The 27,811-nt window shown below is 34.3% G+C and overlaps 4 protein-coding genes across 4 annotated transcripts; 3 read left to right on the forward strand and 1 right to left on the reverse strand.

Moving 5' to 3' along the window:
• Positions 1–1,130: 1,130 nt before the first annotated feature.
• Positions 1,131–6,208, reverse strand: LOC103955169 (delta(14)-sterol reductase-like). The gene is made up of 13 exons (XM_009367045.3): positions 6,067–6,208; positions 5,839–5,956; positions 5,649–5,719; positions 5,085–5,141; positions 4,462–4,553; positions 3,867–3,914; positions 3,357–3,477; positions 3,054–3,100; positions 2,550–2,631; positions 2,199–2,275; positions 1,981–2,100; positions 1,628–1,702; positions 1,131–1,545 (listed from the first exon to the last, which is right to left on the reverse strand). The coding sequence occupies exons 1-13, from the start codon at positions 6,112–6,114 to the stop codon at positions 1,392–1,394; spliced, it is 1,110 nt and encodes a 369-aa protein (XP_009365320.1). The 5' UTR covers positions 6,115–6,208; the 3' UTR covers positions 1,131–1,391.
• A 5,692-nt stretch (positions 6,209–11,900) lies between these two features.
• Positions 11,901–19,037, forward strand: LOC125469891 (tocopherol O-methyltransferase, chloroplastic-like). The gene is made up of 4 exons (XM_048567954.1): positions 11,901–12,023; positions 12,191–12,361; positions 18,596–18,700; positions 19,002–19,037. The coding sequence occupies exons 1-4, from the start codon at positions 11,901–11,903 to the stop codon at positions 19,035–19,037; spliced, it is 435 nt and encodes a 144-aa protein (XP_048423911.1).
• LOC103955170 (probable tocopherol O-methyltransferase, chloroplastic) lies at positions 18,591–20,091 on the forward strand. Its single transcript, XM_009367046.3, has 4 exons — positions 18,591–18,700; positions 19,002–19,205; positions 19,397–19,499; positions 19,719–20,091. The coding sequence occupies exons 2-4, from the start codon at positions 19,050–19,052 to the stop codon at positions 19,820–19,822; spliced, it is 363 nt and encodes a 120-aa protein (XP_009365321.2). The 5' UTR covers positions 18,591–18,700; positions 19,002–19,049; the 3' UTR covers positions 19,823–20,091.
• A 4,937-nt stretch (positions 20,092–25,028) lies between these two features.
• On the forward strand, positions 25,029–27,168 carry LOC103955168 (protein CDI). The gene is made up of 2 exons (XM_009367044.3): positions 25,029–25,295; positions 26,066–27,168. Exon 2 carries the CDS (start codon positions 26,077–26,079, stop codon positions 26,845–26,847), a length of 771 nt encoding a protein of 256 aa, XP_009365319.1. The 5' UTR covers positions 25,029–25,295; positions 26,066–26,076; the 3' UTR covers positions 26,848–27,168.
• Positions 27,169–27,811: the final 643 nt, after the last annotated feature.

The raw sequence follows: 27,811 nt of genomic DNA on the forward strand, positions 1-27,811 counted from the left end.
AATTTCTGACTTTCTGAGTGAATTCGATGTCAATTTATAAAAATCAAATCCAACATATATGGCCCAACATGAAAGGCTAACAAACCGTTGTTTACAGTTAAGAAAGAATGACTCATTACATATAAAAAGTCGAGTGTTGTTGTATTTTATTTGTTGTTGAGTGATAAGGATCAAGGAATAGATGTTAAAGGTGGAGATAAGGGAAACCAAAGGACGACAAAAGGGGAGCACCCACCACCACCATCACTGTAGATTTTTCAGTATACTAGAGACACGATTTGATACATTAAGTGACATAATACAAATAATTATATAAAAATTTTAACTATTTACATTATGATACTTAATGTATGACCGTTTTTTCGACACTTGAAAAATCTATCCACCACCACGCATCACCGCTCTTTAGTTATTCTCTGGCTGTGTGCGTTTGACTGTATGTGCAAAACAAAGCTTTCTCAACTACCAAGCAACCCTACATCCATTACAAAATGCCATCTCACAAGCTTTTAGTTTATGACTTTTAGGTGAGCATAATTTGGTTAGTAGCACACTTTTCCACTAGGGCATATAATATTATATCATTACTTCCCAAACGTAAAAAATAAGCATGTCTCAATTATGCATGGACTAAACATAGGGGTGTGTGAATACACTCCTTGATAATTTCTATCCGTTAATCTTCTTTAATTCATTTGATCTGACGACCGAAAATTAAAAAAGTGTGAGAAGTAAAATAGAATGTGTGGATATCATACCCTCTAAACATAACAACTATGCAGACATAAGTTAAGTCAATTTGTCATAATAATACACCCTCTTACGCCCAAATTTGAATTCTTTATGAAAATTATAAAAAAAATGCTATTCGCGCACCTATTTTTACCTACTACAGACTCTTGTTAATTTTTTTTCTCGTTGACCTTCTTCAATTTACCCAATCTAACAACCTAAAATTGATAGGAGCGGGTAAGAAGTAAAAATGAGCATGTTGATAACACTATCCAAATTATAATAATTTTGATTATCAATTTGCCAAAAAATAACACATAAAAACTATGAGCCGAACAGCCCAAGCCCAACCCACATTAGGATCTTGATGTTAACCAGTCTCTTATCGTACACATTACTTCAAAAGGAAAATGCTCACTTGATCCAACAAATGCAGGATCAAATCATGGATGGAATATCATCCGTTTTGTTTTTCTTCTTCAACTGACATTAACGACGAACATATCAGCTAGCTGTTAGTCTAGTGGTACTTGTTCGAATCCATGATAGTTAAAGGATGCACTACATTTTCTTTCTGAAATAACTCAACAGTCATGAATGAAGTAATGCATGAACTCCACACAGCTTAAACGTGATGATGTTGTGCAAGGTCCAGAAGCTTAGCAAACGTAAGGTAATATTCTCCACGGAACAAGCCGGCAGTATTCGGCCCAGATCTCTCTGTACTTCTCGGCACAACGAGCTTCATCTCTTCTTTCTCTCCATATGAGCAGAATAAGAAGATAAATTGGATAGAAGTATGGAACTGGGGAACTGCAAAACAAGTGACATTCAAAACGGATAATTACCTTGCAAGAAACATATATGAGCATTTGTAAAGAAATAGCGAAACTACCTTATCCCGCAAGGTAAGCTGAAAGACAGTGCTAGTAACAAGTCGCCGAGGTAATTACAGTGCCTCGCAATTCCCCTACACCAAAATAATCAGAACCGTGAGTAAATGTTTGTGACGAAACATTCGTTTTTTTTTTCTCCTTCAAAATAGTTCTGGAACTAAACACATATTGTTCTCATCTCTTGTTTGCTTATTACACCTTTACCTATAAAAATTTCCAAATTGCTTCAACATTGTCCAAATACTATATCTTCACATGGCGATGTACTTCCATTTACCATTTTGTTTACATTCATCAATTTTTATCCTGTAGAAATGAGAAGATGATAAGAAAGTGATAGATGGAACCTTACCAATAACCAGAAGCAAGCAACTTTCCCCCAATGACCCTCACGGGCTTACCCCATATGGGTGCTTTCGGATTCTTCTTAAAGACATGCTTTTGCTTGTTGGCTCCTCGGAATACTAGGTACCTGACCAGTATGGAAATTAAAAGTAATGTTGGCAAATGCACAAAGAGCAATAGGTTATAAAGCTTCAAATCCCAACTACAAGTTGATGGGAAGATTACCCAATCAGAAAAGTCAAGCAATTTGCTATGACAGCCGCTGTTCCTAACTCCATCTTGTTACTCAGAAGCCACCATCCCTTTAACAAAGGAAATAATCATGCAGATATTAACAACAATGAAGAATATAACAGCCAAGGGTTTCAATTTTGCATCTAAATCACGCCTGTTTCATAGAATCTATACCAAATATGCTTTATCTTTTACAGTTCTGGCAATAGACAAACTGAGTTCTCAACCAAAAGCGTATGGAAGCACAGAAATCAAGTATTTAGTGTGCACAAGAATGTTTTTGGGTGCAGAAGTAAAGAAAAAACCAGTTGAGCTATCTAAGCTCTAGTTCAGGCTACATGCCTGGATGCTGAAAGTAAACGGAATCCAGACTAGATCTCCAAATACCAGCATGAAGCCCAGTCTCTCTGCGATTATATCCCATCTGTAAAGGAAAACCAGGTAAAAATAAATCGAATATGCAAAGGCAAAACATATAATGACCTCAAATTGACAAGTTGCTCAATAAAAAAAAATATAGCGAAAGAGGAGCATGAAGAAATATAGCAGAACAAATTTAATGAATTCTTTCCTCACTATCCCAAAAAACAAAAAAAAAAAAATGAAAAGAACATACAACTCGAAGTACATAGAAACAACCAAAATAAATGGGCATAGCAAGTAATCCGGAAATGACAAAAGATACAATCAGACTTGTGTTTCAGGCGTATTTTCAGAGAGCGTGTACGAGTCAGATTCTGCCAGGGGAAGCATATTGTGAAAAGATATTTGGTAATGCAAAATAAAACAGTGACAGGATAAAACTAAATTGAATTATTCAGCTAGACGCCATGGTAATGTACTTACGTGGAGGTCATGTACTCCTCATGAACAAAGTAGTCCAAGATGTATAACTGGAAAAAATAAAAGAGAGAAAATGACAGAATTTTTAGCATACAAATACAAACATACATCTGTCCTTACATGCACGCGCACACATACACACACAGAGCAGGAAGGAGAAATGTGCAAGTGGGGGACAATGGTTGCATGCTTCATTTCCTATCATAGTATGGGCGATGATGCCCATGTGGCAATTTTGTATGCACCTCATATTAAGACGTGTAGAGAAACAAATTTATACACGTATAAAAGGAGGTCCCAGATTACCGCACAGAACAACTGATAGAGGATCATTGATTGACTAAAGGTACCATCTTGAACACTTCTGGCGAGAACCGAAAGGTTGATAAATAGCCAGCCCATCATTCCAGCTCTAACAAAGAAAAATCTACAAAAGAGATTATCATCTTTATAAGACTCATATATATATATTAATTATTAATAACAGACTAATTTTGTCCCAGTTATACAAGTAGGTATAAAATGTAATAGCAATCAGAGGAAATGGTAACATGATGAGGACTAAGGAAAAGAAGAGAAAAAGGGGAAGAAGAATAGAAAAGGAAAGGAGACAAACTCAGACCGCAGTAAGAGATACAGAACTGTTCTACAGAAGGGGAAAGGGAAATTTTCAGGTAAGGAAGAGTAATAAAGGTTTGAAATCAAAAGAAATTACTAAAACATTAACAAAAAGTGATTGTTAAGACCATAGTAGTATGCTAATTTTACGGGTGTGTGTTAGAACATGTCATCAATATTGAAGACTGAAGTACATACTTGAGGTCAATGCCCATAAACTGAGGATTAAGCTGTATTCCAAACCACCTATAAAGCAAAGTAAGAGTGTCCATATCAATTAACTGAAGGATGCATCTGACAAGGGTTTGACACAAATACAAAAAATGAACACTTCATTGCAATGTGATGAAGCAGTAAAGACAAAAATCATCGAGACTTAATTTATTTCTGTTTGTTCTAAACCACAACATACAGATTTCTTTTCATCGGTCAAAAGAATATTCAGCAAATCTGTACCATTTTAAATAATTAAAGATTAATCTTGCACATAAATGTCAGGACAGGGAGTTTTCAGGTTGTCTAATCATGCAGATGGCAGAGAGTCTAGGGTAGGAATGATAAGACAGGTTACACAGTATCAGCACTACAACCCCTCTATAACATCCTCTCCTACCATGAAAATGAAAATATTCCCATAAGGCAGGTAAGAAAAAATTTTACTAAAACCACTATATATATGTTTTGTTTATATTTATATAAACAATTTTTACAAGTTTCTATATCATATATGAATATAAACCATTTCGCCCAATGGAGATGACTTGGAATAAGTTAGACAATATGCTTAAGCTACCAGTCATCAAGAAGGTTCCCTGTGACATGAGGCTTTAGGGAAGAACCCTGGTTGGTCGACTTGCAGCCCGCAGCGTAAAGTACCAGTGTGACCTAACATAATAAGCAATTGAGAAAACAACTACATATCAATTAACATAAGCATTGATAAGAGAAGAAGGCTTAATAATGATGATCTACTACTCATCCACTAAAAATGGAAAGTATGATGGTTAAATATAAGTGAATTCAGACAAGTGATTTTCTTCTTTACCATGTGGGTCTCGTAAAAGGTAAATGAAGCATACATTACTATGAAAAATTTCTTGAGATTTTTTATCCATATATCTTTGCATGCCAGAATGGCCTAATTATTCTCCCAATCCAATTAATTTCATATCGAAGTTTTGGCTTATCTTTGGTATTTCAGAGTGAACACTGTCCCAGTTACTACGAGGTTGTGGCGGTGCCCATATGGAATCTCTTCCACACGAGAACAAACAGAAACATTGAAATGCTCAATTTTTAACTCATAATTGTCCATCTGAGTGATATTTATCTTAAACAATCATACCAAGGTTTATGCACACACTTTACCAACTGCAACGTAACTTGGAAAACTATTTCAATAGATTCCTAACTTACCAGAACACTAAACAGAAAAGTTGTTGATAACAGCTCTAGTCCTCTATCTGATATTGCCTGCAAACGGTCTTATGATGTTAATACACTGAGTCTCCAAAAATTCATTTGCACCACTCTAAAAGAGAGAGAAAGAGAGAGAGAGAGAGAGAGAGAGAGAGAGATGTAAAACTGAAAGCAGTTAAACTATGTATTATGATGGATTGATTTTGATAAGTTTAGGGAATGGATGAATTTAGATGCATGTGGAACAACTTTCTACTTTCCATATGCATCAATCCCATTTGGTTTACTTAATTTGTCTTAAATAACAGTTGATATCATTCAAATTTTAGCCAACATGTGGGTTGTTAAATCATCTTCAATTCCACAACATGATCAAATGCAGGTGTAACCTCGCAACGTATTTGAACACAAAATTGGAGGCAGGATGTAAATACGAACAGACCATTAAGTAAAACTCTCAAGAACAAAAATGAAATTGCCACACCATTAACACAAAAATAGTCAGTACATCGAAATTAACAATCCGAAAAAAACCACATTGACGTAGGAATGATCACATACATTAAGCGACACGATATCCATCTTAGCGCCAACACCAAGAAGCCCAACCAGCACCAGAAGTGATAGTAGACCTGACAAATAAAAAAAATTCAAACTATATCAAACTCTCTACACAAAATCAGACCTGCTCACACAAACCTTTACACAAACAGGTAATATGCATGAGTAAGAATGCATTCAAAAAGCACACCATTGCATCGATAATGAAGCCGAGAGCCGTCCGGTAAAGTGGCACCGGGGACAAGTTTTCCGGGCAGTATCGGTCCAGCAATGGCCAAGTAAGTGAAGAACAATGCCAGAATAGCAACCTGAATATTAAGGTTTAAGAGATTGACCAATTAATTAATTAATTAATTAATTAATTAGCGTAAGGGGGATTAAAGGAAATGTGGTGATGGATTAAGAGAGGGGTGCTTACAGAGTTCCATGAGGGAATTAGGAGATGGAGAAGATGACCCAGATCCATGACTCAAGAGAATAAGAGCTGCTCAACTACCTGAGCTCTGCTCCTTGCTGTCAATGCTTGTTAACCTGGGTTTTTATCTCAGTAAATTGTAATAATGGTCCCTTAACTTTAAATCAATTGTGGGCGATGGTCGTTCAACTAAAAATTCATTATCATTTGTCTTTCAACTTATTAAAACGTACAGTTATGGTCTCTCAACTAAAAATTCATTACCATTGGTCCCTCAACTTTAATCCAATTGGAGCAATGATCCTTTTAACCCAATTGTAGTAATGATCATTTCAACATAACTTATTTTAACAAAATTCTAACGAAGTTGACGAAAAGAACCATATGTACACCTTCTGATGAGTTGAGGGATCCCAACTATAGCAATGATCATTCCAACATAACTTATTTTGATAAAATTCTAATGAAGTTGACAAAAATAACCATAACTACACATTTTGATGAGTTGAGGGATCAATGGTAATGAATTTGTAGTTGATGGACCATTGCTCCAATTTGATTAAAGTTGAGAGATTATTACTACAATTTACTCATTATCTAATTTTAACAATTTTACAATATCTCGGATTTAGTGGTACGGAAAATGAACGCTCGGGATTAAGTTGAGAAAGTATGGTTTTTGCTTACTTTGCCAATCTAATAGATGAATATTGCTAGGGAGATCATCTATTTAAACCATATTACGTGCTTGTTGATAATTGGATTGGTACTTAAGTGATGATTAACGTGTTTATTTCTTATTGGTGACATATCACATAATTTGCAAAGAGTGCTACTAGACCCATCCGCAGTGTCCTATTTTCCCACCCACATGATAATCCACCCACCATAGAAAATTAAAAAAGTAAAATGTTATTTCCCCACCCACCATTATTCCCAAAATAACCATAATATATATTTTTTAAAATAACTCTGATATATCTTTAAATAATATTATAAATAAATAAAAATAGAAAAAATGAAAGAAAATGCAAGACCTAAGACCTAGACATTCACCATCTCCTTCACACCTAATGCCGCCTTGCAGAGACCCTGGATTTTCAAACCACTCTTCTTCCTCCTTTTTTTTGTCAAAACCGCAGATCTCACACCCAATTCTCTTTTTTCTCCATTGAAGTTTCTCGCCTTCATCTAGCACATGCACATTCCTTCCTCCAACCTTTCTATTGATTCTAATCCAAATCATTCCTAACCTCTTTTCACCAAAGATATCACACATCACCCACCATTATTTATTTATTATTTTAGTACTGAATTAAATAGGGGTTTAAGAGTCTTATTTTAAAATAATAAATATGCTATTAACATTTTCATTAAATAGTGGATGAGGAAATAAAACACTGGATGTAGAATATCACCACTCTTTGCAAATATGATCTAAAAATTTGTCTACGATAACATTTACGCTTAATAAATATAAAGTCAGACTGTTGAATACTCCAAATTATTAAAGACTTGCCTCATTTTATTGGACTTCTTATTTATTGAAACAAATGAGGTCAAGGAGGCCACATATTGGATTTTAAGAGCATTTCCACTCATTTGGTGGATTTGGGTCTTGGAGGGAACTTGTGACCGCTACTATCCTCTTAAATAGTAAATTGCTTTGACTTTTCTTTACAACTCCCCATCCAGGATAGTTACTATTCATCGAGTATTTAACGGATGAGATTAATTTAGAATATATTGCTATGATTATGCTACTCTCGATCAATTGTGACTAATAACTGCCATGAAATTAGGCTTTGGACTAGAGTTGACATGGCTGCTTCCAACTTCTAAATCTCCATTAGCCATGTCTAGAAGAAATGGATAGAGGTGAATGTCCGATTGGATTTGGGATCTAGCCATAGCTAAAAACCATGGGTGGACTTGCTCTAAAGGAGGAATTTTGATTTGACTTTCTAGATCCCATTAGGAAATGAACAATACAAGTCACTTTCTTTGATAAACGTTTTTGTTATAAGCGTTTCTGCTAGAAGAACAATATATCCTTTATTTCAAAAATTATCGTTTAAGTCATTCAGTACTATGGTATGGTAGTATTCATCTTCACTTGAAAGTGAGAGATCTTAGGTTCGAATCTCATGGATGGTGAATTCGATACCAAATTAAGTTGCCCATTAAATGATTTAGACGAACTCCCCCTCTCCTTAGTGTAAAATATCGATGTACTAAAAAAAAAGGTTGAAAATATATCCTCAATAATCATAAAACATTTATAAACAATGTTTTTTAATAATTTATTATCTATACAGTGAGGAAAAAAGGTTTTTTCACCTAATTATTTTTAATAATATTACATTTCGCAAAAAAATACTTGAAGCAAAGAGTTTTTATAACAAGAAAAAAAAAATTGAAATTGAAATCTCTCTCAACCACGAAAAAATAGATACTATCAACAAAAAAATGTTAGTTAACTGAAGAAACACAAGAGTTACAATTTCATTTAATAAGCCACAAGGGTGCATTTGCAACTTAAAATTCAATACAATTGTTACTTAGTACTACGTTCTAGTGATATTCCTCTTCATTGGTAAGTGAGAGGTCTTAGGTTCGATTCTACTACATTATTGTTAACTCATTGTGAGACTAAACTCACCTCCTCCTCCTAATGTAGATAATATCAATTGTTTTAAAAAAAAAAAATCAACACAATTGACTAGAAAAAGAAATATTATAAAAGAAAATCAATATTAAGGACTCGTTTGATAAACTACTTAACTTTTACATTATGTTTGGATGAAGAAAATAAACATGAAATTTTAGTAAAAATCAGAATTTATAAGCTAAAATACATTAATTCCTTTATTTGGATTCATAAACATAAAAAATTAGAATTTTCAAGTGAAAAAATAAACCTTGAAATTTGGGACGGACTAGGATTCTTTCCCCTCCTCTTTTCATCTCCTTCCATCCCCTCCTCTTACATTCTCTTATTTTGTCTTTCTCTTGTTATAAAAAAAATAATATAAGATAATGATGTGGCTTATCCGTGACCATTCAAATAGGAAGAAGAGAAGGAGAAGGAGAAGGAAAAAAAGAAAGAAAGAATCCTACTCCACTTGGGACATAGCTCACCATTTTTCGGGTCACAACATGCATGCTCTTGCTCGAACGTTCTCAAAAGATCAAGACGGGATAAATGGGAGCACACAGTGGCCGAGACAATTTGAGATGAGCCAAGAGAAATTGTGTTGAATGTGACCAGCCATATTCATGCACAAACCAAGGGCCGTAAGTGTGAGGTCAACTTAGGTGGCAGAATATGAAGCGTAACTTTATGGCAGGTGTAAGAATTCCACATTTTATTTGTTCTTGTGCTTTCTTTATGCTAAAGGGTGTTTCAATAGACCATTTTCTAACTCAAGACGAAATTGGAAGATCAAAACAAGAGAGATGAAGGTGAAGGAGAAGGATAAATACTCACAATTAATTCCATAACCAAGAGCCTCACAATGGGCTAAGACACACAATGGTTTAACAATAATGTTCACATTCGTTTTTGGCGAGAATCGAACCTAAGATATCTCACTTACAAGTGAAGAGGAATATCACTAGACCGTAATACTAAGTGGCACATTCACATCTTTACTTCAACACTTCATTCATCATTTCTTTCACATATTTTTCTTATATTTGTAAAAAATTAAAATTAAAAATCAAATAGTTACGTGATAATTTATTAGGATCATCATACACTCCATAAGGACTTCTGGGTTGGCTAAGCATGAGGTTATTTAAGGATGTGATGAAATGGTACCACGTTGTCATCAAAAGAGGAATAACTCATTACATGTAAGGAACGAACAATATGAGGAATAACTCATTACATGTAAGGAACGAACAATGTCATTAGTTTGATTATGTTAGAGTATCTCTAGCCAGCATATAACTAAATGTTTGGTCAATCTCAAGGCTAACACAACCAAATTGGTTGAGGAATAGGAAACTCCATGGGCCCGTGCAATATTTCCACGATATCGTTATAACCAATTTATGGGACTGGGTCAGAAAGTGTTCTTGCCTTATCATTAGCTCGGGTAGTCCCCATTTCCATTTTTTTTGCCGACTCTTTAGGGAGCTAACGGGGTTCATGCTCACGCCGTTGTGCAAGGGCAATACTCTTCTCCATCACTGTGGTAAAGAGCCACTTGCCCCATTTCCAATGTTTTAGTCACCTTTCAATGACTCCTTTAATTATGTCCAAGGAAATTCTCTTTGACATTTTTTTAGATGTATTGTGCAATTAGGTAAGGAAAATATTGTTTAAGGTACGCCAATTATGACTAAATGACACCAAAGGTTTTCTTCAAGGAGATGCCATAAGTTACATGACAACTAAGTTATTTGACTATTTTTAAGTCTTTTTTACAACAAATAAAAATGTAAAATGGAGTCAATTTCATTATTTAATGTGTGAGATGCCATAATCACCAATAAGATACAACTTTTAAACTATTTAAACTTTTTTCTCCTTTAAAACTGTATCACTGTGGCCCAATGTATAATAAACAATAATTTAACATATCTCTTAAATAAATAAATAAAATTTGACATCAACTTCAAAGGTCACATTCTTCTTAAATTAAATTTTTGACAATTCATATTTGACATCTCTATTAAGGCATTCTACAATAGAATGAAAACTGCATGTGATATCAATTATAGAAATCAATCTCATACAGGAGGCCAAAAATTTTGAGTGCTGTGAGAGTGAATTTTTTATTTTTTTTAATTTTTTATACCACTATAATTACAAGAGAGAAAATAGGTAGCCAATCATAAAATAGAGAAAAATAAAAAATGGATGGGTTCCACATTTAATATATAAACTCATTCATATCAAACTCACACCATTGTGACAAAGATAGTGTTATCCACACATCAATTTTTACTTATGACCCATCTCATGTTATTTTCTGTTATTTAATCTTCTTCATATCATTTGATCTAAATGTTGAAAATTGAGAGTGTGTGGAAAATAAAAAAGAGTATGTAAATAGCACTACTGCGTAACAAGAGTTTAATACAAATTAAATTCAAGTGCCTGGTTCTTATAGGTACCGTTTGGTACGTGGGACGGGACGGAACAGAGTGGGACAAGCCGTTCCGTTCCATGTTTGGTGCGCCTAAAACGGGTGGAACGAGCTGTTCCACGGGACGAGTTTTGGGTGAATTTTCGTTCCGCCTCACTCCCCTGGAACGACTCGTTCCACATCCGTGGAACACAAAATTATAACCTCTCCATCTCCTTCTTCTTTCTCCTTGTTTCCATCCAAGAGCATCTTTGCTCCTGCTCCGTTCTGTTCCGTCCCGTCCCGTCCCGTCTGCATACCAAACGATACCTATGTACATCACACACTCACTTAAACTACTATAAAATATCTAAAGGTGCTCTTAGAAACAACATGAAACCAACATGGGTTATTGGTTGTTAATGATCCCAACTTCTTCAAAAACCTTACGTATATTAAACCAAACCATTTGAACCGAATCGAAACCCACCAAATAATACATTTCGACGGTTTCGTTACGGGTGTCATATTACACTGTTATCCTAACACGAGTCATACGCATGCAGTATTGTTTTTCAGGAGCCACCAACTCTCCAAAGCACTCATACTCTCTCACTCAGTCACTCTCTCTCATCGAGCCTCTGCTGGTAGAGCAGTGCTGCCTTGCAGGTGCCACCATTGTACGAGTACAGTCGTGGCTGGAGCGAGCTCAGGAACAGACTGTTTAGGAGACTGAACGCGGTGGCGGAGACAGCGGCAATGGATGTAGTGGAGTTGAAGAAGGGGATTGCTGAGCTTTACGACGAGTCATCTGGCTTGTGGGAGAACATCTGGGGCGACCATATGCACCACGGCTACTACGACCCGAACGCCGACGTTTCAGTCTCCATTCCCTGACCATCGCGCCGCCCAGATTCGCATGATCGACTGAGGTCCTCCGATTCGCCGGCATTTCTGGTCTTTCTTTTTTTAATCTTTAATTAGGTGATTTCATAAATTAATTAACTTTGGGGTAATATTGTAATTTAAATTGAGATTTGTTTTTGCAGAGGAGCCCCCAATTAGAATTCCCAAGAATTTGGTGGATGTGGGATGTGGGATCGGAGGGAGCTCCAGATCTGGCCAGTAAATATGGCGCCAATGCAAAAGGCATCACCCTCAGCCCTGTGCAGGCAGAAAGGGCCAATGCTCTTGCTGCTGCTCAAGGGTTGGCCAACCAGGTATCCCCATCTTATCTCTAGGCTTAGCCGGAATCCGGTTAATTGGAATAAATGTTCGTCTGAGGCTGTTTTTGTAGGAAATCATTAAGCACTTTTGTTCATTGAGTATTAGAAGGACAATTCATTATGGAAAAGCACTTGGGAGTTGACACGCCCCAACTCCGACATCCCTAAATACTAGGGTAAGCACGTGCTGGCCGACACCCGAGGGTGAAGAAGCCATTAAAAACATGTATACCAATAAAATATTTAATTAGAAAGATATATACCGAAGCAGAATCGTATTCAAAGCATACAACCACTAAGAATAATATGGAATGAATTACTATGAAAAGTTGTGAACAAAGAAATGATACCTATACTGAGAAGACTTGAGAATATCTATGTTGTAGAGTCATGACGCGGGGATCTTGTGCCTCAATCCTAACTTCTAAAGAAGCGCAAAACCAGAAAAGGTGAGTAGACCAAAGTTTATAATAATAATACTAGTAATAGGAAAACCATTTTCTTTGTGAACATACTAACCCCCTGTTTTTTAAAACATATATAATACTACATAATAGGTTTTATAAAAATCCTAGCATGCCATGAAAAACATGTGTGAAACATCGTAAATCATATTCATGCTGTACTCAACTAGAGGTATTATAGTCACCCGAAGGCAGTACCTGTCCATTACCCGATGGTGAAGCTGTATAACATGTCCATCACCCAAAGGTGAAGCTGAATAACCTGTCCATCACCCGTAGGTGAAGCTGTATAAAATAGCATACATCCACACCGACACTAGCCGTGACTAGTGAAGCTATCCAACACCGCTTTCGGCGGTGAAGCTAGGGGTATAATATATATCATAACTCACATCCTCCATCATTTGTGTCCTATGGCCACATACATAATACCAGTGGTCATTACTAGGAAACAATTTATTAATGTTGCTATGATAATCGATAAAAACGTATATTACTGTCGGATATTAAGCAAAATCTGACAGAAAATGGATGCAGTGGTGGATATAATAAGCGGCATAATTGCCCGCATCAGGAAATGAATTTTCCGATAGAAAATACTCTAAAACCAACAGAACTTGTGTCGGATATAATTGACAGAATATATTAATAATGAATAGATAAGAGCATTCTCTATTGGATAAAACCAACAGAACTTGTGTCGGATATAACTGACAGAGAATTTATCAATAATGAATAAATAAGAGCATTCTATGTCGGATAAAACCGACAACAAATATATTAATAATAAAAAAATATAAAAAGGACAATTTAAATAAACATAAACAAAACTAATAATTGAATAAATAATACTAAAAATAAAACATATATATATATATATAAGTTCGTTAATTATGTTTATAATCTTTTACTAATTCCACAGCTTTGAGTTCTCCGTTGAGGCATTGCTCCTTGTTAATAACAAAAAAAAACATTGGTGATGCATATTTACAAAAACGAAACCTGCATGAAAGCTTTAAACAAAGACCAATTTTCAATTTATGCATAATATTTGATAAGGTATCTCAAGTCAAGATTCAAAATACAAACTCCATTTAATAACATAATCAAAATTTAAAACACAAATTGAACATAATACAAATAATTTAAAACGTACTGGGTTTTGGAATGTTGCTCCTCGAATTGTTCATCCATGGTGATTGAAGCGAGAAGGAGAAGGAAATAAGGAGAGGAGAAAAGTGGGGAAGGAAGGGGGAAGGGAGAAGGCACTGGTGCAAAGAAGAGATGGAAGGGTTTTATTTTGGAAATTTTTTTTTTACTGTCGGTTAAAACCAACAAAAACATTTTCATCGATATAAAATTTTCATTACTATCAGTTATAACAGACAGAAAAAAAAAATGGCGGCAAAAATCCCCCCAAAATTTTGTTACGAATTAAAAAAATAAAATAATAATTCTTTAGTTTAATAAATAAATAAATAATATGTATTTAAATTGAACACGTTTTAAAAAATTAAATAAATAATTGTTTGGTTTCATAGATAATGTAAAATATGCGATAAAGAAACAAAAAGATAATTGTACAATGAAAATGTCATCACACAAATTAAATATTGTCTAATCAATACTTGAAAAACATAAATAAAAATTTAGCACAAATTACTTTTCCCACTTTAAAATTTAGGCAGATTTAACAGAGATATGCATTCTACAAAACTAGTTTCAATGATCTAACTGTCAAATTTTTTTGGAGATACTACAAGATCGCATATGTAAAAAAAAAAAAAAAAAAAAAAAAACATTTAGAGATTAGGTAACGGAACAAAAGTTTTCGACGTTTATAAACCAAAAATCACAATTTAACGGTTATTGTAGCTTTGGTTTTGATGATTTTTTTTTATAGCTGCACTCCTCGACTCTATAAGAATGCAATGAATAATTTCGATCTTCAATTTAAAATATTTACACTAGTGGATACTACAAAATCTTATTTTATACTTAATGGAAGTATAATATTAACTCTTAAGTGTTTGTTTAATCTACCGTTTTGATGCGATACGCATTCTATGAAACGCTTTTCAACGATCCAACCGTCAAACTTATTTGTACACACTCCGACATTGCATATGTAAAAAATCGTAAAAAACAAACATTCAAAGATTACGAAGCAGAACAAAAGTTTTCAACGGTTATAAACGAAAAATCACAATTTAACAGTTATTTTAGCTCCGATTTTAATGATTTTTTACAGCTACATTCCTTAACCCTATAAGAATGCAATGAATAAATTTGATCATCAATTTAAAATATTTACACTAGTGGATTCCACAAAATCTTATTTTATACTTAATGGAAGTATAACATTAACTCTTAAGTGTTTACTTAATCTACCGTTTTGACGCGATACACATTCTACGAAACTTTTTTCAATGATCTAACCGTCAAACTTGTTTGTACACTCTTCGAGATCACATACATAAAAAATAACAAAAAAAAAACATTTAGAGATTAGGTAACAGAACAAAAGTTTTCGACGGTTATAAACGAAAAATCACAATTTAATGGTTAGTTTAGCTCCGATTTTGATAATTTTTTACAATGACACTCCTCGACCCTATAAGAATGCATTGAACGAATTTGATCTTCAATTTAAAATACTTACACTAGTGGATACCACAAAATCTTATTTTATACTTGATGGAGAAGTATAACATTAACTCAAAGTATTCGTTTAATCTACCGTTTTGATGCGATATGCAGTCTACGAAACATTTTTCAACGATTCAATCGTCAAACTTATTTGTACACACTCTGAGATCACATACGTAAAAATTTGAAAAAAACAAACATTCATAGATTAGGTAACGGAACAAAGTTTTCGACGGTTATAAACAAAAAATCTCAATTTAACGGTTATTTTAGCTCCGATTTTGATGAATTTTTACAGCTACACTCCTCGACCCTATAAGAATGCAATGAATGAATTCAATCTTCAATTTAAATTATTTACACTAGTGGATAAATCTTATTTTATACTTAATGGAAGTATAACATTAAATCTTAAGTGTTTGTTAAATCTATCAATTTGATAGGATATGCATTCTACGAAATTAGTTTTAATAATCCAACCGTTAAATATGTTTGTATATACTCCGAGATAGCATGTGTAAAAATTACAAAAAAAAAAACTTTCTCAGATTAGGTAACGGGATCCAAAATTTCGACAATTATAAACAATAAAATCACTATTTGTTTAATATAATATAATATTTTTAAGAAAATTTAATCAAAAGTAATGGTTTAAAAAAAATGAAAATAATATAATATTTTGACCTCTCAGTCATATGACATATATGGCACATCCTTATGGATTTGGATCCTCTCTTGAGCTAATGGAAAGGATCCTCCTGACCCATCATCGTGGGCCGTTGGATTTTTATCCAACTGCTACTTAAAGTTATAATAATTGTAACTATTGGATAAAAATCCAACAATACACTATGATGAGTTAGGAGGATCCTCTCCATTAGCTTCCAAATCCCATCCTCACTAGCTTTTATTGCGTATTAGGTTTCTTTCTTTAGCAGAATTATCACATGAGAGAGACACAGAGAAAGAGAGAGAGAGCTCACTTGCAGCTTCATCTCAAATAAACTCTCTCACTCAATAATATAATATTTTGACACAATTTGTGTCGGATATAACTGTCAAAATTAGTATAAAAAATTTGAAAAAATTTGTGTCGGTTATAACCGTCAGAGTTAGTATAAAAAATTCGAAAATAATTGACGGATTTGACACATTACTTACTCATGTCAAATATACCTGCCATAATTGGTTAAAATTATTTAAAAAATGTATCTAATGGAGTTAAGGGCCCACTTAATTATTCTTGTTGAATATAACCAACAATAATACTTTATTTTCCGACACTTTTTAAAATGTTGTCAGAAAATATTTTATCCGACAGTAACAGTATAAAACCGCCACCACTAACCGACATAATAAGCCAATTTTGTAGTAGTGGGTATGTGGATGTGCCGTATGATAACCCACTAGATAAGCACTAAAAATATATTTCAAAATCTTGTATCAAACATCAAATCTCAAAAGCTCAAACCTCATCTCATAAATTCATGGCAAATCACATTCATGAATCCATAATAAACATATACGTGAATCCATAGAATTTCATAACCAAAAATCCAATGATATAAGATTTAGTAATATATAAATCCGCTAAATTAATTATTACGTAAAAACAATTTAACTAAATCAAAAGTAGGAAAATCCGTAAAATATATTATAAATCATGTTTTGTTCATAAAATATGTAATGCATGCTAGGCTAATATTTTATAAAAATATATAAGTTATAAAGGGGTCCACTCACAAGCTTTCCATTGCCCGAAAGTTGCTCGAACTATCAAGAATGTGATCACTTCCCGCCAACGCGCCTACACACAATTAAGGACCTTTTAGTAAAACTCTACTAAAATGTTATAATTTGGGGAAAGGGATAGCTGATTCGAATTTGGCACGTCGAGAAACCTAAGGAAAGACCTCGGGTTTTTCCCCAACGATGGCAGCCCCGACCTGCCGAAAAATCCAAGATTTCCAAAAATTCCTAAATTTTATAGGAATGAAGATCTCAATGAGAGGAACAACTTTCATACATGGGCCAAAGTCCAATTCGGGCAGGAAGTGGCTTGAAAACGCCAAGAACCACCAAAATCCTTAGAAATAGGTGTTCTTAATTCGATTCCAAACAAGCTCCGACACCCCAACCAATGCATAGACTTTGTTCCCGAGGTTAAGGGGAGTCTATTGGTGGTGGTGGTGGTGGTTAGTTGAGTTTGCTTCAGGAATGGCGGATCGCCACCATGAGACCCGTCGCACCTATCGGTGCTATTCTCCAAGAATGAAACCAAATCTCGTCAGGTTTGGGGTGGAATTCATAGCAAGGATGTCGTGGTGATGTTTACAAGTGATGGTTGGCCGTGAAAAGCTAGGAAAACACCGTGAAAGGCATCGGAAAAGCTGCGGAACACCAGGTCGGAGATCGGGTCACGACATGGAAACGGGTCAGGGGTTCGATTAGCTTCCCCTTTAACTCTCTCCTTTCCCCTCCTTGCTCTCTCTTCCCATTGGTTACTCACTTCACTCTCTTCTCCCGATTGGTCTTTACTTCTCTCTTCTTTTTCCCCCTTATCTTCTCTCCCATCCGTCCATTTCTCATTTCCTTCAATTTAGGCCACACACATAGCTTTCCAGATTTTGCTCCAAAAATCTGGAGCCTTTTACAAAATATTTAAATGACTATTTTGTCCCTATTTTTACTCGCCCATAACTTCTTTGTTATAACTCCAAATCACGTTCCGTTTACACCTACGCATTCGTAGCGACGAGTATTATCCAAATACACCAAGAAAATGATTCTTATGTGACACGACAAGACGGTCAACAAAAGTCAACATCTTTGTCTCAAAGGGCATTTTTGTAAATTCATGTTAAAAAAAAAAATTCTAAAAACCTTAAATTTTGGGGCTGGGTCGTTACATGAGTGCTTTTTAAAAAAGTGCCTCAAAAAATGTTTCTGGATCGCAGAAACATTTTAAAGTTTTTTAGCCAAACATGTCACAAATACTTTTGGTTGTCAAAAAAACACTTTTAGCTCTTTCAAAAGTTACAACATCAAAAGCTTTTACCACCTACCGTTTGCGTGACTGAATTACATGAAGGGAACTTTTGTCCATCATTTGCAGGCCTCATTTCAAGTTGCAGATGCTCTGAACCAACCATTTCCTGATGGGGAATTTGATCTGGTATGGTCCATGGAGAGTGGAGAGCACATGCCTGACAAAGCCAAGGTATACCTCTTTCTCGACTAAACTGATTGATAGTAGAGCATGATTTGTATAAAAATTCTACATTGCGGTTAATTGCACTTTTTGAATGCGGACATGTTGTTGATATGTTGTCAAATATGATATCGATGTCTTTAATATTGTTGATAATGTGGATTTACAATTGTCGATGTGTTGTAAATATGACTGTTTGATATGTCGTATTTCGTAGCAAGTACAACTACAACGTTGAAATACACTATTAAAACTCTTTGTATAAATACTTGCCTTAATATTCTTTTTCGCTCTTCTTAAAACTGTGCAGTTTGTGAATGAGATGGTTCGAGTTGCTGCACCATGAGCAACAATAATAATGGTCACATGGTGCCATAGGGATCTTGGTGCTTCTGAAACAACCTTGAAGCCAGATGAGAAACGCCTCCTGGACAGGATATGTAGTTCTTTCTATCTGCCAGCCTGGTGTTCCGCTGTTGATTATCTCAAATTACTCGAGTCCCATTCGCTCGAGGTAAATTACTTGCTCAAATAGAGGAATGATTTTCGCAGATCAATATAAACAAGCGGGTGCAAGGGGAGAAAAAGGGTGTGCGGAAATCACTTCCCGCTCAAATATTGGCTGGACTAAGTCCAATCTTTTTGAGTTAACAACTTGGTGTCTTTACATCAACCTGCAATAACATCTGAAACCTTCCTTGGCAGGACATCAAGGTAGAAGATTGGTCCCCGTATGTTACCCCATTTTGGCCTGCAGTTATCCGCTCGGCATTGACATGGAAGGGTTTTACATCGCTGTTGCGCACCGGTATAAACTTAGCGTTTCTTCCAAACTTTTCAATGCCAAACTTTTCTTTAGTGGGAAAAGATGCACATTTCGTACTACATTGTTTGATTTCTACGTGTTTATGTCTCTAGTTGCAGAAACAGTCTCAGCTTTCATTTTTCAATCTATACAATTGTGTTCGTTGATTGTTTTTGGTCGAAAAACCCAGTGTAACTGTGTTTCTTGATTTGAATTGATCAGGAATAAAAACAATCAGAGGAGCATTGGTAATGCCACTAATGATCCAAGGATTCAAGAAGGATCTAATCAAGTATGCAGTGATTACGTGCCGAAAGCCGGAATAAACGCTGCCAAATGAAGGGGGTTTCGGCGCTGTGATGGCCAGAAACAGAATCAAAGGCTGCATCTAGTTCCTCCCCAATAAATTTAGCGATCATACTTTAAATATTTGTGCTCTTCTGGAAAGGCTTTAGACTTTGAAGCCTTTTGAAACAACCTTGTGAAGTGCTTGGAGTGTGTATAGCGTGTTTGGTGCGTGTGTGGAGTGTGGTTGTTGTGTGCAGGAAGAGGTTGCAGTATGGCTAGTTTGTGTTGGAATGAGTTAATTATGTGATTTGCTTTGTCAGAATTTGAATATTTTTAAGTCACATTTCATAAAAACAAATTGAGATCAACTAAATAAATTTTGAAAATTTGAGGAAAAAAAAAAAAAAACTGGTTTAAATATAGGGTGGTGCTACATCTCGTTTTATTTCTCACACATCTCTCTCAATTTTTGATCGTCAGATCGAATAAACTAAAAAAGATCTAAAGACATAAATTAACAAAGATAGTGTGTAAGGTAAAAATAAGTGTGTGTATAGCACCACCTAATTAATAGAGTGAACATTAATGGATTAAATAGTTAGTTGTTTTGAAAAAGAAGAATCGGTAGATATAGAATCTGCAGAAATGTATTAACATGGTTAATTTTTGCCACTGCAATGGTAACTAAGTCACTCAAGATTGTGGGCGGGCCAACATGGTATGGTAGGAAATGGGCAATGACACCATGGGCTACCTTCTTCTAGCAAATAGTTTCGTTTGTAACCATGTACGAAATCCATCAAAATACACCTTTTAGGAAAAAGGTTTACAGTTGCCAACTGTTATACGCGGTAACCCCCGCCCACCAAATAGCGGTGACCTTTAGAGCGAGGAGAACAACTTACATACATTTTTATCGCGACGTTTAATATCCATATTATGACAACTTAAATTTTCATATATCTTTGTATCATTATTAGGCCTGGCAAACGGGTCGTGTCTGTCGTGTTCGTGTCGTTTTCGTGTAACACCTGTTATCTTAACGGGTCGTGTCGTGTCACACCCGTTATCTTAACGGGTCCTTAACAGGTCGTGTCACTTTACCCAACGGGTAAAGTGACCCGACCCGTTATGACCCGTTATGACCCGTTAAGAAAAAAATATATTTTTTTACAATTTGCACATACCACACATTGCGACATAAATATTACTTGAAAACATTAAAACATTTCTCGTTCAAGTACTATATCTACACTCGAAAATGAAAGCCTAATAAAAAAAATAATACATACACTACTAATCTATTACAAATATTAAATGTGCAAGGATAAAGAGTTTTTGTTTTTAAGATTGTAAGTCTTTCTTAAAAGTTTACACCTCCATTTACAAAATCTTCAATTTACATCGAACATCATGAAATTATATTGGAACTTTGGCTTGATCTATTGCCTTCAAGAGTTATGTTGAAGATGTTTTCAGTAAGATTTTCCACGTCAGAACTCTCTTCTGCATAAAATTATTAAATTAATGTATATAATTATTAATATGATAGTTGATTCATACTTTTATTAAGTATATAAATTCCACTAGTATAAATATTTTAAATTGAAGATCGAATTCATTCATTGTATTCATATAGGGTCAAGGAGTGTAGTTAAAAAAAATCATCAAAATCGGAGTTAAAATAACCGTTAAATCTTGATTTTTCGTTTATAACCGTCGAAAAGCTTTGTCCCGTTACTTGATCTCTGAATGTTTTTTTTTTGTGATTTTTTACTGATGTGATCTCCAAGCATATACAAACAATTTTGACGGTTTTGATCGTTGAAATTAGTTTTGGAGAATTCGTAAAATGATTGATTGACTAACACTTAGAGTTTATTTATACTTTTATTAAGTATAACATAAGATTTTGTGGTATCCACTTGTGTAAATATTTTAAATTGAAGATCGAATTCATTCATTATATTCATATAGGGTCAAGGAGTATAGTTATAAAAAATCATCAAAATCGGAGTTAAAATAACCGTTAAATCGTGATTTTTCGTTTATAACCGTTGAAAAGCTTTGTCCTGTTACTTGATCTTTGAATGTTTTTTTTTTGTGATTTTTTGCTGATGTGATCTCCAAGCATATACAAACAATTTTGACGGTTTGGATCGTTGAAATTAGTTTTGGAGAATTCGTAAAACGATAGATTGACTAACACTTAGAGTTTATTTATACTTTTATTAAGTATAACATAAGATTTTGTGGCATCCACTTGTGTAAATATTTTAAATTGAAGATCGAATTCATTCATTATATTCATATAGGGTCAAGGAGTGTAGTTATAAAAAATCATCAAAATCGGAGTTAAAATAACCGTTAAATCGTGATTTTTCGTTTATAACCGTTGAAAAGCTTTGTCCCGTTACTTGATCTTTGAATGTTTTTTTTTTTGTGATTTTTTGCTGATGTGATCTCCAAGCATATACAAACAATTTTGACGGTTTGGATCGTTGAAATTAGTTTTGGAGAATTCGTAAAACGATAGATTGACTAACACTTAGAGTTTATTTATACTTTTATTAAGTATAACATAAGATTTGTTGTATCCACTTGTGTAAATATTTTAAATTGAAGATCGAATTCATTCATTGTATTCATATAGGGTCAAGGAGTGTAGTTATAAAAAATCATCAAAATCGGAGTTAAAATAACCGTTAAATCTTGATTTTTCGTTTATAACCGTCGAAAAGCTTTGTCCCGTTACTTGATCTCTGAATGTTTTTTTTTTGTGATTTTTTGCTGATGTGATCTCCAAGCATATACAAACAATTTTGACGGTTTTGATCGTTGAAATTAGTTTTGGAGAATTCGTAAAATGATAGATTGACTAACACTTAGAGTTTATTTATACTTTTATTAAGTATAACATAAGATTTTGTGGTATCCACTTGTGTAAATATTTTAAATTGAAGATCGAATTCATTCATTGTATTCATATAGGGTCAAGGAGTGTAGTTATAAAAAATCATCAAAATCGGAGTTAAAATAACCGTTAAATCTTGATTTTTCGTTTATAACCGTCGAAAAGCTTTGTCCCGTTACTTGATCTCTGAAAGTTTTTTTTTTGTGATTTTTTGCTGATGTGATCTCCAAGCATATACAAACAATTTTGATGGTTTTGATCGTTGAAATTAGTTTTGGAGAATTCGTAAAATGATAGATTGACTAACACTTAGAGTTTATTTATACTTTTATTAAGTATAATATAAGATTTTGTGGTATCCACTTGTGTAAATATTTTAAATTGAAGATCGAATTCATTCATTGTATTCATATAGGGTCAAGGAGTGTAGTTATAAAAAATCATCAAAATCGGAGTTAAAATAACCGTTAAATCGTGATTTTTCGTTTATAACCGTTGAAAAGCTTTGTCCCGTTACTTGATCTTTGAATGTTTTTTTTTGTGATTTTTTGCTGATGTGATCTCCAAGCATATACAAACAATTTTGACGGTTTGGATCGTTGAAATTAGTTTTGGAGAATTCGTAAAACGATAGATTGACTAACACTTAGAGTTTATTTATACTTTTATTAAGTATAACATAAGATTTTGTGGTATCCACTTGTGTAAATATTTTAAATTGAAGATCGAATTCATTCATTATATTCATATAGGGTCAAGGAGTATAGTTATAAAAAATCATCAAAATCGGAGTTAAAATAACCGTTAAATCGTGATTTTTCGTTTATAACCGTTGAAAAGCTTTGTCCCGTTACTTGATCTTTGAATGTTTTTTTTTGTGATTTTTTGCTGATGTGATCTCCAAGCATATACAAACAATTTTGACGGTTTGGATCGTTGAAATTAGTTTTGGAGAATTCGTAAAACGATAGATTGACTAACACTTAGAGTTTATTTATACTTTTATTAAGTATAACATAAGATTTTGTGGTATCCACTTGTGTAAATATTTTAAATTGAAGATCGAATTCATTCATTGTATTCATATAGGGTCAAGAAGTGTAGTTATAAAAAATTATCAAAATCGGAGTTAAAATAACCGTTAAATCGTGATTTTTCGTTTATAACCGTTGAAAAGCTTTGTCCCGTTACTTGATCTCTGAATGTTTTTTTTTTGTGATTTTTTGCTGATATGATCTCCAAGCATATACAAACAATTTTGACGGTTTGGATCGTTGAAATTAGTTTTGGAGAATTCGTATGCCATCAATCAAGTTCCGTGTGTGTGTGTGTGTGTGTGTGTATATATTTATTAAGTAGATTTAAATCTATTTATTTTGTACGTATAAATTATAATTGACTGGTACACGGAATAGTACATACATCACGTGTCACGTGTTCATTATAAAAATAGTGAGATATGTCATGACAGTCATGTGTGTGATAAAAAGTTAATAACTTAAAAAAAAAAAAAATTTCTCACCACTTCTATTAATTTTCATTTTTCCCTCTCTTTTTTGTTTCCTTTTCAACTTTTTCTTATCATTTTCACTTTTCCCTCCAACATCTTTCCCTAATTCCCTCACTTTTTTGTTTTATTTTCAACTTTTCTTAACATTTTCATTTTCCCTCCATTTTTTTTTCCAAAAAGGACGGCAAGTTGGCAAATGCATGATCATGCATATTAAATTATTAATTCATATGCATTATAATTTTTATAAAATTTAATATATATATATATATATATATAATATAATTAGTATAGATAGACTTAATATTTTGGGGGTATAATTATTATAGTATATATAATTATTATAATTATTATAAATTTTATAGTTAATTTAATATATATATATATATTTATTATAATTTTTAGGGGTATAAAATTGTAAAATTAATGTATATAATTATTACAATATTTTTTTAGGGGTTATAAAATTATAAAAATAATATTTTGCTTATCGTGTATCGTGTTTACCCACGTGTATACCCGACCCGACCCGTTATCTTAACAGGTGCTTATCGGGTTACCCGATAAGACCCGATTCGTTATCGTGTCGACCCAAACACCTGTTAATTTCGTGTCGTGTCGTGTCGGGTTATCGGGTCGTGTCAGAAATTGCCAGGCCTAATCATTATACAGAATGCGACAATAATGGTTCAGTGGTAATTTTATTAAATATTACAATATTATTATACTCGTAGCATGTAAATTATTTTCGAAGTCGATGTCAAATGGTCAACCTAATAAATGACGTGATGAAATTACCAATTTTGGAATGCCTGGCCTAGATCTCGTTATCTCTCTCTCTCTCTCTCTCTCATATGATGTAATCTCCCTCCCTATATATATGTGCACAAATCAGATTTCATCCACTCACTCCGCTGCCGCTGAATTGTCGCTTCTTCGCTCAATTCTCTCTTTCTCTGCCATTGAATTGAAAATATCTCATCCTCGCTTATACATTTTCCCGGAAAGTTCAAGAAAGGAAAAGAAAAGGAAAACCAAGCACCACCACCGCATTAACAGCAAGATCTGCGCCGATTACACTCTCTTGGTACTGCTCCTTCTCTCTCTAGTTCTGCAACTTTGTGTGTGTTTCTGGGTTTATGGTGATTACGATTTAGCTTCCGTGTTTATGTTTCTGCATTTTCTCCAAAACCCAAAAATTGGGGTTTTCTGAATTTCTTGTATGAATATCTTTGGTCGTGGATTTATGCTGATAAACTCACATTTGTTTTACATTTTTATATTACGTAGAACCCAGAATTTTGTATTTTTTTTTGTTTTTTTTGGTTTTTGGTTTAATTTAACTGAAAATGATGGCAAATTAAGGAATTAAATGCAGGATTTTTGCTAATTGAGACTCAGAAACTAGAATTGCATATTTTTGGAAATGAATAATTGACCCATTGCAGCAGAAAGTGTTAAGATCCACAATTTTCCTTCATTTTCTTGGTAACCAAACAGTGGTCTTACTAACACACTAGTGTTCTTGTTGTTTGTGATGTCTAAGATCTCGAACTAGTAAATAAGAACAACCCCTTTGTTATTGTCTTTGAATTTCAATTCAGATCTGTGAATTGTATGCCTTGGTGGCAGCTCATGTCAATTGGAATAATCTTTTCCTTGTTCAGCAATTAATCGACTAGTTAAAATTCGGTATTTGTATAAATCGGTCATTTCCCTGCTTGGATTTTAGAAAATTTGTCTTGTAAATTTGTAATCCATGGTTTATTCCTTGCCATGAAAATCCTATATCCGTCGGATAAAGGAACGATTTTCATTGTTTATTTGTAAACACATTGTCTGAATAATCCTTTGCAGTATCAGCTAAGATGGGTTCGAGTGATGGGAAGATTCATCAAGTGACTTCTAATGGCAACATTAAGGAAAATCCCCTTAAGATCTTTGTGGGTTATGATCCGCGTGAAGATCTCGCATACGAGGTCTGTCGCCATTCAATTTTGAAGCGGTCTTCAATCCCTGTTGAGATCATACCAATCAAACAATCAGAGCTGCGAAAGGAGGGCCTCTATTGGCGTGAACGAGGGCAATTTGAAAGCACCGAGTTCTCTTTTTCCCGGTTCTTGACTCCACATTTGGCGAGTTATGAAGGCTGGGCAATGTTTGTGGATTGTGATTTTCTTTACCTTGCTGACATTAAGGAGCTGCGAGACTTGATTGACGATAAGTATGCTATAATGTGTGTTCAACATGATTATACCCCAAAGGAGACAACAAAAATGGATGGAGCAGTGCAAACCGTGTATCCGAGGAAGAACTGGTCTTCCATGGTGTTGTATAACTGTGGGCATCCCAAAAACAAGGTCTTGACACCTGAGGTTGTGAATAAGGAAACGGGTGCTTTTCTTCATAGGTTTCAGTGGCTCGAGGACAATGAAATCGGGTCGATCCCATTTGTATGGAATTTTCTTGAGGGACATAACAAGGTTGTCGAAAATGATCCCCATACACAACCCAAGGCTGTACACTACACTCGTGGAGGACCGTGGTTTGAGGCTTGGAAGCATTGCGAGTTTGCAGACCTGTGGTTGAACGAGAAGGATGAGTTCGTGAAGGAATCAACGAAGAAAACAGCGACTTAGAAAGAATCGGTAGCTGTCGACTGGCGTACTCTATTTGAAGTTTGAGATTCGTTATTAAAGTTCATATTTATCCTGCTCCTCTAATTCTTTATGTGAAATGTGTTGAATGAATCCATGAAGAAGTTAAGATGATTTTACTATTTGTTGTAGCCATTAGAAATTCCTTCTACAAATTGACCTTTGTTCAAAGGATCACATTCTTGTATAATTTGCAATTTCCATTGTATTATTTTTAACCATTTTCTTCCAAAAGCTTGTACTTTATGTTTGTTTGCCTAGAAAATAAAGGTATTTACGAAATTAAAAGTTTGCTTACTTTGATGTTGAGGCATTTTTAGAATCTTTTTAGTATTGCTCACAATATTTGATAGTTGCAATTGGCCTCTAAGTCTCAAGAAACACTTACATGTGCGAAGCGTTTATATCCCTCTTTCCGTCTCACTCATCAACCAACCATGCTATGAGTGAGATAAGAGGGGATATACAGTATACACGATGTGGGGGAGTTTTTCTCCCAAGTCCTGATCGCTTGCTATTAGTCTCGCTCTTTCAAGCAAGCCACAAGGTAATTCGAACGCTCTATTGCATTCTGCATTGATCTCGTCCCCTAAATCCTTCTTATCAGAAAAGAAAAAAGTGATTTCCGCACATTTATTTTCTATATTTACACTTTTATTTATTTATTTGTGATCTCTAAATTTTAAAAAATAAATATACGATTAAGACATAAAGTAAAAATAAGAGCCAAAGCAATAAATTTGTGTGCGGAAATCATTTTTTTCGTAAATTTATTAGTGAGGCTGCCAAATATATCGGCTTGGGCTCTTGGGTTGCTTCCTGTTAGATTTTGGGCCTGATTTGTCAAATAAAAACTGGATGTCCAAAAGACACCTTCTGGGCTGCCCAACCGAGCGGGCGTGAGACTATTGACACGTGTCACTTCCTCACTGCGTCTTACTGTGGA

Source organism: the organism of the source record quoted next, unplaced genomic scaffold (assembly GCF_019419815.1).
Source record: "Pyrus x bretschneideri cultivar Hongxiangsu unplaced genomic scaffold, Pyrus_bretschneideri_v1 Contig47, whole genome shotgun sequence".
Classification (NCBI taxonomy): domain Eukaryota; kingdom Viridiplantae; phylum Streptophyta; class Magnoliopsida; order Rosales; family Rosaceae; genus Pyrus; species Pyrus x bretschneideri.

Excerpts from the sequence above, each read along its gene's own strand:
- LOC125469891 (XM_048567954.1), top strand. The coding sequence starts at position 11,901 with ATGGATGTAGTGGAGTTGAAGAAGGGGATTGCTGAGCTTTACGACGAG. Across the intron at positions 12,024-12,190 it reads ACCCGAACGCCGACGTTTCA|AGGAGCCCCCAATTAGAATT; the intron begins GTCTCCATTCCC and ends TTGTTTTTGCAG. Across the intron at positions 18,701-19,001 it reads ACATGCCTGACAAAGCCAAG|TTTGTGAATGAGATGGTTCG; the intron begins GTATACCTCTTT and ends AAAACTGTGCAG.
- LOC103955168 (XM_009367044.3), top strand. The coding sequence starts at position 26,077 with ATGGGTTCGAGTGATGGGAAGATTCATCAAGTGACTTCTAATGGCAAC.
- LOC103955170 (XM_009367046.3), top strand. The coding sequence starts at position 19,050 with ATGGTCACATGGTGCCATAGGGATCTTGGTGCTTCTGAAACAACCTTG. Across the intron at positions 19,206-19,396 it reads TCGAGTCCCATTCGCTCGAG|GACATCAAGGTAGAAGATTG; the intron begins GTAAATTACTTG and ends CTTCCTTGGCAG. Across the intron at positions 19,500-19,718 it reads TACATCGCTGTTGCGCACCG|GAATAAAAACAATCAGAGGA; the intron begins GTATAAACTTAG and ends TGAATTGATCAG.
- LOC103955169 (XM_009367045.3), bottom strand. The coding sequence starts at position 6,114 with ATGGATCTGGGTCATCTTCTCCATCTCCTAATTCCCTCATGGAACTCT. Across the intron at positions 5,720-5,838 it reads GCTTCATTATCGATGCAATG|GTCTACTATCACTTCTGGTG; the intron begins GTGTGCTTTTTG and ends TTTATTTGTCAG. Across the intron at positions 2,632-3,053 it reads GAGGAGTACATGACCTCCAC|ATGGGATATAATCGCAGAGA; the intron begins GTAAGTACATTA and ends TTTCCTTTACAG.